At 40.7% G+C, this 12,220-nt stretch overlaps 1 protein-coding gene across 5 annotated transcripts in view; it reads right to left on the minus strand.

Annotated features, from left to right (window-relative positions):
* Positions 1-12,220, minus strand: part of PHF20 (PHD finger protein 20) — a 133,192-nt gene that overhangs the window by 63,575 nt on the left and 57,397 nt on the right. For all 5 annotated transcript variants that reach the window (XM_079944297.1, XM_079944296.1, XM_079944294.1 and 2 more), the window contains exons 6-9: positions 10,883-11,270; positions 6,258-6,371; positions 5,157-5,345; positions 4,055-4,234 (exon numbers count right to left, since the gene is read on the minus strand). In XM_079944297.1, the coding sequence (XP_079800423.1) occupies positions 4,055-4,234; positions 5,157-5,345; positions 6,258-6,371; positions 10,883-11,270 (871 nt within the window). The remainder of the gene's footprint in view (positions 1-4,054; positions 4,235-5,156; positions 5,346-6,257; positions 6,372-10,882; positions 11,271-12,220) is intronic.

The raw sequence follows: 12,220 nt of genomic DNA on the forward strand, positions 1-12,220 counted from the left end.
CCAGAGCTTCCACATCCATGTGTGCAGCATCTCTTCACACCTTTCAGGCCCTAACTACAGGAAGACAATTTCATTTAACCGCTACTATTTCCCTGAGTCTCTCACAAAAAGCTTGTCTGCACATTATTCTCCAGGAACAATGCGTGACCCACAAATCTTCACGAACAATGCATGACCCACAAATCTCCACAAGTTTCTTCATTCTTCCTCTGGGCTCATACATACCCAGGAAGCTCTGCTCTGGAAACTACAGGGCCTATCCTCTCCACACAAGTGAAGGAAGAAAGTTACAGACCACCCAGGTTTATCAAAGGAACACTTCCCAGGTCCAGAACCAAGTCATCAATAGAATTTCATGAGTTTTGATCCCATAACTTTTTTCTGGCTAAATTCTCCAATAAGGCCATGTCTTCCCCCCATTAAATCTGCCTTAGTTCAGAATATAGCTGAGTCCACAAGAGGGCTATCCTACAAGTCCTTCAGCCTTCATGGGTATTTAGGAAACACGAGAATTTACCTATACTAATTCCCTTCTACCCTATTCTACCTCTTTCAATTAATGATAAGTCAAACTTTACAAAATAAACAAATTTTTAAAGATGAATGTTAATCAAACCTTGGAACATGAGCCATGGGTAGAAGACATATTTTGATCTCATCAAGATCTTTAAAGGGTGGCTTATATTATAATTAAAATGATTTTAATATGGAGTTTATAATATGGGAAAATGCATATGTAATAATACTGATTATACACATACTATGATCATAACTATATATTTCAAATACTGAGGAAAAAAGAAAGTAGATTTAAATTTTTTAATTTCAGTATTATGAAATACAATAAATAAAAGTGACACCAATGTATGGGACTTCCCTGGTGGCGCAGTGGTTAAGAATCCGCCTGCCAATACAGGGGACAGGTGTTCGAGCCCTGGTCCGGGAAGATCCCACATGCCGCGGAGCAACTAAGCCCGTGTGCCACAACTACTGAGCCCGCGTGCCACAACTACTGAGTCCATGTGCCACAACTACTGAGGCCTGCTTGCCTAGAGCCCCGCTCCACAACAAGAGAAGCCACCGCAATGAGAAGCCTGTGCACCAAAATGAAGAGTGGCCCCCACTCGCCACAACTAGAGAAAGCCCACGTGCAGCAACAGAGACCCAACATAGCCAAAAATAAATTAATTAACTAATAATAATAATAATATACAAAGGACACTTGGCAAATCAATAACAAAAACAAATAATCCTAGGGGAAGTGGGCAAAGAATATGAAAAGACAATTCACAAAAATAAATAAATAAAAATATTCAATAAACATATGAAGGGGCTTCCCTGGTGGCGCAGTGGCTGAGAGTCTGCCTGCCGATGCAGGGGACACGGGTTTGTGCCCCAGTCTGGGAAGATCCCACGTGCCGCGGAGCGGCTGGGCCCATGAGCCATGGCCACTGAGCCTGCGCATCCGAAGCCTGTGCTCCACAACGGGAGAGGCCACAACAGTGAGAGGCCCGCGTACAGCAAAAAAGAAAAAATGAAAAACTGCTAAACCTCATTTTAAAAAATACAACTTAAAAAGTAAAACCGGGCTTCCCTGGTGGCGCAGTGGTTGAGAGTCCGCCTGCCGACGCAGGGGACACGGGTTTGTGCCCCGGTCCGGGAAGATCCCACATGCCGTGGAGCGGTAAGGCCCATGAGCCATGGCCGCTGAGCCGCTGAGCCTGCGTGTCCGGAGCCTGTGCTCCACAACGGGAGAGGCCACAGCAGTGAGAAGCCCACATACCACAAAAAAAAAAAAAACAGTTTTCCATCTGAAAATGAGGGGAGAAAACTAAATGAAAACAAAAAAGACAACAGAGTCCCAGTGACCTGTGGGACAGTATCTAAAGGTCTAACATAAATTTGATGAAATAAATCAATTTTCATATTCAAGCTCAGTGAATCTCGAGCAGGTTAAATACAAAACTAAAACAAATTTAAATACATCGTAGTTAAACTGCTAAAAACCAAAGATAAAGAAGAAAATCTTGAAAGCAGCGAGAAAGAAAACACATTACAACCAGGGAAACAACAATATGAATGGTTACTAACTTCCTTTCAGAAACAATAGAGGACCGTGAACAACATCTTTAAAGTACTTATAGGAAAAAACTGTAAACCCACAATTCTATATCCAGTGAAAATATCCTTTAAGAATGAAAATTAAATGAAGTTACGTTCAAATAAACAAAAACCAAAAGAATGTCACCAGGAAACCTGCACTACAGAAAAAAAAAAAGAGGAAGAAGAAGAAGAAATGAAGAACACTAGATATGGTAGATACGTGTGTAAAGCACTATCTCTTTTGTATTATTCTTTAAAATACATAATTGTTTAGAGCAAAAATTATAATACTAAATTGTGGACTTTACAGCACATATAGATACAATTCATGTCTTAACTAGAGCATAAAAAGGGGGTGTTAATGGATTATACAACATTTTATATAAGGTGGTTCAATATTAACTCTAAACCATGAAAAGGATATATATATATATCATAATGTCTAGAGTAACCTCTAAAACAAATGCTAACAAGTAGAGCTAAAAGCTAATAGATGAATTAAAATGGGATTTTAAAAAATTCAATTGACCTGAAAAAACAAGAAAGAAGTAGAAGAACAAAACATAGGATAAACAGAAAACAAAAAGCGAGATAGTAGACCTAAAAGCAACCATATCAATAATTTCATTTAATGTGACTAAACATTGCAGTTAAAATCCAAACCCAACTATCTATCTATAAAAGACACACTTTGAACTTAAAGACAGTTATATTGAAAGAAAAGTGATAGATATACCATGCATACAAAAAACAAAAGAAAGCTGGAGTACCTTTTTTGAAAGCTGGAGTAATATCAGACAAAGTACACTTCAAGTAAAAGACAATCACCAAAGCCAGAGTTATACTTCACATTACAAAGGGGACAGTTCAGGAGTTCCCTGGTGGCCTACTGGTTAGGATTCCAGACTTTCACTGCCACAGCCCAGGTTCAATCCCTGGTCGGGAACATCACACATGCTGTGCGGCACAGCCAAAAACAAACAAAAACAAAAAAGATTGAAATCCTGCAGAGTATGTTCTTTGACTCTAATGGAATTACATTATAAATCGTAACAATAAGGTATCTATAAAATACTTCCCTGGTGGCACAGTGGTTAAGAATCCGCCTGCCAATGCAGGGCACACAGGTTTGAGCCCTGGTCTGGGAAGATCCCACATGCCATGGAACCACTAAGCCCATGCACCACAACTATGGAGCCTGAGTTCTAGACCATGCAAGCCACAGCTACTGAAGCCCACGCGCCTAGAGCCCGTGCTCCGCAACAAGAGAAGCCACTGCAATGAGAAGCCTGCGCACAGCAACAAAGAGTAGCCCCTGCTCGCCGAAACTTGAGAAAGCCCGTGCGCAGCAACGAAGACACGATGCAACCAAAAATTAATCAATTTAAAAAAACAAACAAATAAATACTTGGAAATGAAACAACACACTTCTAAGTAACCCACAGTCAACGAATAAATCGTAAATATTTTGAATTGAATGACAATGAAAATACAACATACCAAAATTCGTAGGATGTAGCTGAAGCAGTGCTTAGTGGGAAATTTTAAAACTTTAAATACTCATATTGGAAAAGAAGAAAAATCTAAAATTAATGACCTATGTTTCTAGAAACATTTAAAGGAAGAAAACACTAAAGATCAAAACAGAAATCAATGACATTAAAAAAAAAACAAAGAGAAAACTAAAGTAAAATGTTGGTTCTTTGAAATTATCAACAAAAATTGATAAATCCCTAGCTATACTAATCAAGAAAAGAGAGGAAACCCAAATTGGCAATATCAGAAATGACAAGTATATAGCATTTTTAAAATGTATATAGCATTAAAATAAGAAAATATTATTAATAAAAGGTTAAAAAAAAAGCATTAGGAAAATCCATTTTTTTTTAGTTCACAATCAAAGGAGAAGCAAAAGTATAAGAAGAGGGTTATGTTAACTCTAAATATGAACCTGCCACCGTAGAAATCTCTTGTAACTCAGCAAGGGGGGAAGCCGGTTCCGTTTTCATAGTGTTTTCGCCCATTGACTTGCAGTTCAACTCCAAGCCTGCAGGCCCCAATCCATCCCCAATGGAGTGGCAAGTTAGTGCTGATGAGACCTGGCCAGCTTCCAAAGGAGATTTCAACTGACCTAGAAGAAAAAGAGAAAGATTGGGGAACATATACATGTACATAATCTGAGAACCAAAAGTCCCACAAAAGACTGATAAAGGGGCTTCCCTGGTGGCACAGTGGGTTAAGAATCCACCTGCCAATGCAGGGGACACGGGTTCGAGCCCTGGTCCGGGAAGATTCCACATGCCATGGAACCACTAAGCCCATGGGTCACAACTACTGAGCCTGCACTCTACAGCCCGCGAGCCACAACTACTGAGCCTGCGCTCTTAGAGCCCATAAGCCACAACTACTGAAGCCCATGCTCCTAGAGCCTGTGCTCTGCAACGAGAAGCCACCGCAATGAGAAGCCTGCGCACCGCAATGAAGAGTAGCCCCCCACTCGCCACAACTAGAGAAAGCCCACGGGCAGCAACGAAAACCCAACGCAGCCAAAAATAAATAAGTTAATCAATAATTTAAAACAAAAAAAAACCTGATAAAGCCAGGGTCTTTTTAGAGGAAACCATTCATTTCATGGTATACAAGAATACATTCACAGGTTCCAACACACATAGCCAGGGCTGTGAGCATATCAAAGACGAAGGCTAATAAGAAGCTAAAGTGAAGGGAGGATCTGCTGGAAATATTAACAAAAAGGCAGAGGGACTGGAGTGAGATGGCATCAGAAAGACAGAGACAGGAACAGGGCTCTTCAAGCACTGCACCTCCAACCCAACATTCAGACATATATAAGCAAAACCAATCACAAATGCAAACAAAAGTTTATCTATTAAATCTTCAGTGAAGAATATAAGAAACACTGCAGCCAATTCAATAACTTGATTTCAAGACCATCTAAAACTTGTATAAGGCAGTACACAATGACTGATTTAGACTGGTTCTCATTAGACAGGGAGCATGTTGGCAAGACCATTCCAGAACAGACTCTGACTCACCTTCTTCAGACTCCTTGGTACCAGATGATGTGTTTTGCAAAGGATCAGTAGTAACCGTATCAACCAAATCTGATACAACCAAGTCAGGATCTAGGATCTCGTGGGTCCCATTAGTGGACAGCCTGGAGGACCGTCTCCTTGATAAGTCTTTGTCAGTGTTTTCCGAGTAGTTTTTTGACTTTTCCTGGGCTATAAACCATTAAGAGAGTTGTAGTCAAGAGACCTGAAGAAATAATTCTGCTACTACAGATTTCTGGACTGGCTGCCTCTATAAGGGCTTCAACCAGAGACTTCTAGAATATTAGATCAACGATGAAAGGAAATACCCTATCCTGGTTTATAGTTTTAAGTACAGGTACAGTCTTTCTGCCAGGATATAATTTTCCTAATTTAAGGATTCATGATCTGAAAATATGTGCCAAGGTCATGTCTCAATCTTGGCAAGTTTTATTTTGGGGCTTTCCAACATAGAAGTCTACATACTAACTTCCCAAGTCAGTAAGTTTACAGAGCCTTAAAGCCATCACAAATCCTTTCTGGAGCCAACAGGGTACTTTTAAAAAAATCAATAAATAGTAATTTTTTAATGGAAGTGTAGTTGGTTTACAATGTTGCGATAGTTTCAGGTGTACAGCAAAGTGACAGTTTCAGGTATGTACATATATATATGTACATATGTATGTGTGTACATATATATATATGTTCTTTCTCAGATTCTTTTCCACTATAGGTTATTATAAGATATTGAATATAGTTCCCTGTACTATACAGTAAAATCAGTAAATAGTATTTTTAAAGTTTCACTCAGCATATGAAATCCATCCCTTCCTAAGCCATTAAATTTCCAGTGGAATTCATATCAGATGGAGTTTATGGGCATAGAGACAACACCACTGACCCCAACATTAACACAGCCTGTGCTCTGAGATTTATTTTTCCTCTAGCAGAACTCCTCTGATCCAACCACATCCCACTCACACTAGCCCCTGTGATCAAGGACAAGCATCAGCGCCTATAAGGAACAGGGGACAAGATGGACACAGGGGAATTAACCCAATGGATGTCAAGTTCTAGCCACACATACACAAACTGAAGACTCACATGAATTTTTGTCAAGCCGAGGACGTTTTAATGGGACTTCACTTCCTTTTGATATCTTCCGTCTTCTCAATTCCAATGTTATTGGTTGCAAAGTTTGAGAGTTTGAGTCCACAGCTACAATGTATATAAAACCACACAAAAATAGGTATGTAGTTTCTTAGTGACCAATCCTCATATTACATGTAAATAAAACATATTATGAACATCCACACACATCCTTGCATGATAAATAGGCCCTGAAAGGGAATTCTTACTTAAGCCAAAAGGGAAAAAAAAAGTGAAATGGGTGAGAAATTACTTCCTTTTAGGAGACGCAGACACCCTGCAGACTGACCTCCTGAATCTTTTTGGTTTCTCCTATGACCCAGCTCTATTCATATATTTATCTCCTGAAACCCTCTCTTTAAATACCCCAACGTGGCTGCTTTAAAATATGAGGGTACAAAGGCAACAGAAAAGTCATTTTTATCACAATCAAATCTTCTTATCAAAATTTGGTTTATATGATACTCAGGAAATCCACCAGGCAGGCTAATTCTTAAAATGTGTACCCTGGGACTATGGCTTGATTATTATTTTCTACCTCTACTTGCTAAATTGGTTAGCTTGGCATTGTCCTAATTTTGAAGGACCAAAAAGAATGTCAACATTTACAACCTCTTAAAAACAATTCCAGAAAATTCTCAGGAGACTATGCTATTTGATAGTCAGTGCCAGGCAAGGCTGCTTAACACTGGAAAATCCAGCCCTGACGTAATTTAGCAGTGCAGAAGCTAAACCCTTAGATAGTACTCACTCAATTTTTTTTTTTTAAAGTTTATTTATTTATTTTTGGCTGCGTTGGGTCTTCGTTGCTATGCACGGGCTTTCTCTAGTTACAGCCAGCGGGGGCTACTCTTCATTGCAGTGTGCAGGCTTCTCATTACAGTGGCTTCTCTTGTTGCGGAGCAGGGGCTCAAGGCGCGGGGGCTTCAGTAGTTGTGGCGCATGGGCTCAGTAGTTGTGGCTCGCGGGCTATAGAGCACAGGCTCAGTAGTTGTGGTGCACGGGCTTAGTTGCTCCACGGCATGTAGGATCTTCCCAGGCCAGGGATCGAACCCACGTCCCCTGCATTGGCAGGCTGATTCTTAACCACTGTGCCACCAGGGAAGTCCCTCACTCTGTATTTTTAAACCTAACACTTAAGAAGTTCTCCCCCATGAGGAAAGGTGAGAATCCAAAAGGCAGGCAAAAGAAAAAAATAAAAGAAAAGAAATAGTGGGAGACTTCCCTGGTGGCACAGTGGTTAAGACTCCGCCTGCCAATGTAGGGGACACGGGTTTGAGCCCTGGTCCAGGAAAATCCCACATGCTGCAAAGCAACTAAGCCCGTGCGCCACAACTACTGAGCCTGTGCTCTAGAGCCCGCGAGCCACAACTACTGAGCCTGTGTGCCACAACTACTGAAGTCCACACGCCTAGAGCCCGTGCTCTGCAACAAGAGAAGCCACCACAATGAGAAGCCCACACACAGCAGTGAAGAGTAGCCCCTGCTCGTTGCAACTAGAGGAAGCCTGTGCGCAGCAACGAAGACCCAATGCAGCCAAAAATTAATTAATTAATTAATTTTAAAACAAGAAAAGAAAAGAAATTGGGAAGCTTGAGGCAAAGGTAGGGCTGGGGGTCTGATGAGGGTTGAAATGAGAGAAAGCAGCAGCCAGGAGAAAGAAGAGGGCGGAAGGGAAGGAAATGGGAGGGGAATGGGGAAGGGAGAGAAAAGACTCATCTAAGACCAGCAGCTTCAGATCTGCCATGTCAAATGGCCAAAGGAGACAGGGCTGAGCTCTGAGGACGCAAACCTGATGAGAGTGCTGAACTCTTTGGCTCTTCCTGTGTTCAATCTTCTCAGTGTGCCAACATTATTTTGTTCCAAGAGTGGGAACTTGGAGATCACACACATTCCAAATTAAACACAAACAACCTTCCCCAAACAGCTCAGATCCTGTTCCAATAAGGTCTGTACAATCTAGACAGCTCAAGACTCCACCGTGTCAATGAACTTATTCCAAGCAATTTTTAAAGGGGATTTGAACTATATATTAGATACTGGCAAACCTTCTTCATTTTGATACCACATACAAACTGGGGCTGACCATACAGAAGTTCAGTGTTTCCCAAACTATTATTACAGTAAGAATTATCTGGGAAGGTTGTTAACAATTAGCATTCCCAGATCCTGCTTCAGAAAATTCTGACTGGGGAGGAATGCCTCAGGCAAGTGTTAACAGTAAGCTTGGAAAACTCCAGTTCTCTATTAAATTGATCCTATCTGGTGTGAAATCCTACACTTAATAAAAAGGCCTGCTTATTATATCCCACATCTCAACATGGTACGCTGCCCAGAGGTTTAAAACCTCCGGACTTTCTCAATTAGGGTTCCTCATTTGAAAACAGAACACAAAGGTTATTTTCTCAATTCTCCCAAGAGTGGTTTATCATTCTACTAACATTCTCAATTTGCAGAAGTCAATTCATTAGAGGTCACAGATGCCTTGGGCATTAGAGCTTAATTCTCTCTTGGAACCCTACTGAGAAAGCCAATGAGGCCAGTGCTGTCCAATAGGAATATGAGGGCCATAAATGGAAGCCACATAGGTAATTTTCAATTTTTAGTTGTCACTTTAAGAAGTTAAAAAAAGTGAAATTAATTTTAAGAATATATTTTATTTAACCCAATACATCTAAAACATCATTCCAACATGTAGTCAATAATTTTAAATTATTGAGATATTTTACATTCCTGGGTGTTTCTTTTTTTTTTTTTTTTTGTACTATTTGAAAACCAGTGTGGTTTTTTGTTTTGTTTTGGCCACGCTGCATGGCTAGCAGGATCTTAATTCCCCGACCAGGCATTGAACCCAGGCCCTCTCTCGGTGCTAAAAGCACAGAGTCCTAACCACTGGACCACCAGGGAATTCCCTCCCTTGTGAATTTTACAAGTTACAGCCCATCTCAATTCAGAGTAACCACATTTCAAGTGCTCAGTAACCACAGGTGGCTAGCAGCTACCATATCGGACAGCACAGGTCTAGGCCCTAGTTAGGCGTAGGGACAATTCCAGCATGCTCAGATCTTGAGAATGAAACCCACTTATAACCACTGAAGGGGGAAGTGCCTTATTTCATCTAGGAAGAAATCAACCTATTGTCTTATTTCATACCTTAAAATCAGAAGATTTAAGAAGGCTGTCTACTGGGAACAAGTACTAATACATTTATTTGAAGTAAATAAAGGTAGAGCTTCTGCCACAGAAATTAAGTCTGGTGTAGCTGTCTGGATTGACAGATAGGACTGGCTTTGCATTCTGCATCATAAGGGAACAACAACTGAGCTAACTCTGTAGTTCCACAGTTCTGATGAAAATATATTTTGTCATATTTTATATTTTAAATTTACCTTTAGCAGCTATTCAAACTTGTAAGAAAAAAACAGGTATCACTTTTTTTTTTTTTGGCCTCGCCACATGTTGTGTGGGATCTTAGTTCCCCGACCGGGGATCGGACCAGAGCCCCCCGCAGTGGAAGCGTGGAGTCTTAACTGCTGAACTGCCAGGCAAGTCCCCAGGTATCACTTTAAAACTAGGGGATTCGGGCTTCCCTGGTGGCGCAGTGGTTGAGAGTCCACCTGCCGATGCAGGGGACATGGGTTCGTGCCCCAGTCCGAGAGGATCCCACATGCTGTGGAGCGGCTGGGCCCGTGAGCCATGGCCACTGAGCCTGCGCGTCTGGAGCCTGTGCCCCGCAAAGGGAGAGGCCACAACAGTGAGAGGCCCGCGTACCGCAAAAAAAACAAAAAAAAACAAACTAGGGGATTCACAGTTTTTCAATATTTATGTAAAGAACATGTAAACAAGAATGTCTGAAGGCCACTGCCAGATAATTATAGGCAGTGTTCAGTCTAGAGATCCTGGGGGTTCTTCACGCCACTCAATCTAGAGAAGGAATGTTTGCCTTAACAAACATTCAGGGTTTGTTTCTTTCTTGGCTATTTTAGAAGAATTCCATATTTCAACTTTTTAAAATAATTGTGTATTCTTCCCTAAATCCTCTAACCTTGACTCTACCAATTAGCCATCTCAGCTTTTTATTTAGACAGGGAAAATTTCCGATCCATAATCACTCTCCAGAGATCTCAATTTCAAATGTACCCATACGTTCCTAGGTCCAGTGTTCTTTCTTGTCGCCTCCTCCAGATGCCCACACCTATTTACTTCTCCTTTCCCCTTTCATGTCACTCATGAAAACACTATTTCCTGATTCTACGTTCTAGTAAGCTTACTTAAAGTGAAATCATTTGAATTGGCAAAAGCAAAAGGCCTTAGCTTATTAGGCTTTATCATATAAGCTGAAGTATCTAGTGAAGAGTTATCTGTCACCCCAGAAGCCCAGTCAAGGACATGTTTCCAAAACTTATGTTCACCTGGATATATACCTCCCATAAAATTCAGCTCTATGGGCATGACTTGTTTTTAGATGACAGGATGATTCAAAGTCAGTCACAAAAACAAAGGCTTGAAGTACAGAAGTTATAAAGAACCACAAAGGACCACAGAAGAACACTCTGGCATTGCACACTTGGGGAACTCACCAGTAGGAGCTATGGAAGGGGGTCTGCCTCGCTTTCTTTTTGGCTCCCTCAAGTTTTCTTGTGGACTCTTCACAATGTCATTTTCAGGTTTCTTATCCACTTGAGCATCTCCAGAATACTCTCTGTCATTTTCTGAAATGTTCTCCTTATCTTCTTTCTCGTTCTTGGGAAGGCTCTTCTCTGACACCTTCCCCTTTTCAGAACAGATTAACTTTCCTTCTTTATCAGGCTGTTTAGGTCTCTTTTCTGTCTTTAAGGCTTTGTCCTCTTTGTCTTTCTTCACATTGGCTGTGGCTTTTCTCTGCTCTTTAAACTTCTCTCGTTTATCAGGAGATGATGAAAGACTTTTGTGTTCTGTTTCTTTAGGCCTAGCATTATCCACAATATTCTAAAATGAGCAAAATAGCGATGAATCACACTTTGTGATTACTTGCAAATATAAAATCAGATGGTTTTTTGTAAACTTATGAAGACAAAGAAATTAAAAGAGGACATGTATCAGGTCATGTAATGGAAAGCACCACTGAAAATATACACCCATATTCTGAGGTTTGAAAAACAGTCCTAAGTTTAAAGAAAATAACAGCCATTTTCAATTCCTTCTGAGACAATGCTATCTCCCCTTTTGATTAGTAAGTCACTAAAAAATTATTAAAGGGACAGACAACTACCCCAGGGACCTCTTCTGGGAAGCAATCTTTTTGACAGAGATGCCTTCATGCCCCGTCCGTCTCCTCCCAAGAATGACTACACTGACCCAGGGCCTTTCAGAGGCTGGCTCAGTTTGCCAGCAGATGCTGATGTCCTGTGTAGAGAAGAACCCAAACTGATAACTAGAGGCGAACCAGAAAGCTGTAAAGATTTTCCACCTCAAAAACAGGGTCTTTGCTTCCTCTACTGGGTAAAGGCTGTGCTAAGTCGAACAAGCCACCTACTGCGTTCCTGAGCTACTGAGTTTTTGTCCATTAGGAGAAAGTACTTCTTCTTGGTTACTTTCCTCCTAAATTACTTTTTCAAAATTCATCTTAAAAATCTTGTGTCCTAGTATACTGTCTCATAATAAAGCAAGCTCTGAAAGCTCTGGAGTTTCTAAAACTACAATTAAGTTTATTTGCGTAAGTATCTTTCTTCCAAGACCTCAAGAGAAGAGCAGAGACCACCACATCATGTTCATATTGGATCCCTAGCACCAAGCACACACTTGGCACACAGATTTTTGCCAGGAGCAGGAAGGACTGCCTAAATACACAGTGAGTAAAAGTTTAATTTGTTCCAGAGGGAAAAGTAATAAACAAGGAGAATCCCTGTGGTTAGAAACTAAAAGAAAATATTTTTTTC

This window comes from Stenella coeruleoalba (assembly GCF_951394435.1).
Source record: "Stenella coeruleoalba genome assembly, chromosome: 15".
In the NCBI taxonomy this organism is placed as follows: domain Eukaryota; kingdom Metazoa; phylum Chordata; class Mammalia; order Artiodactyla; family Delphinidae; genus Stenella; species Stenella coeruleoalba.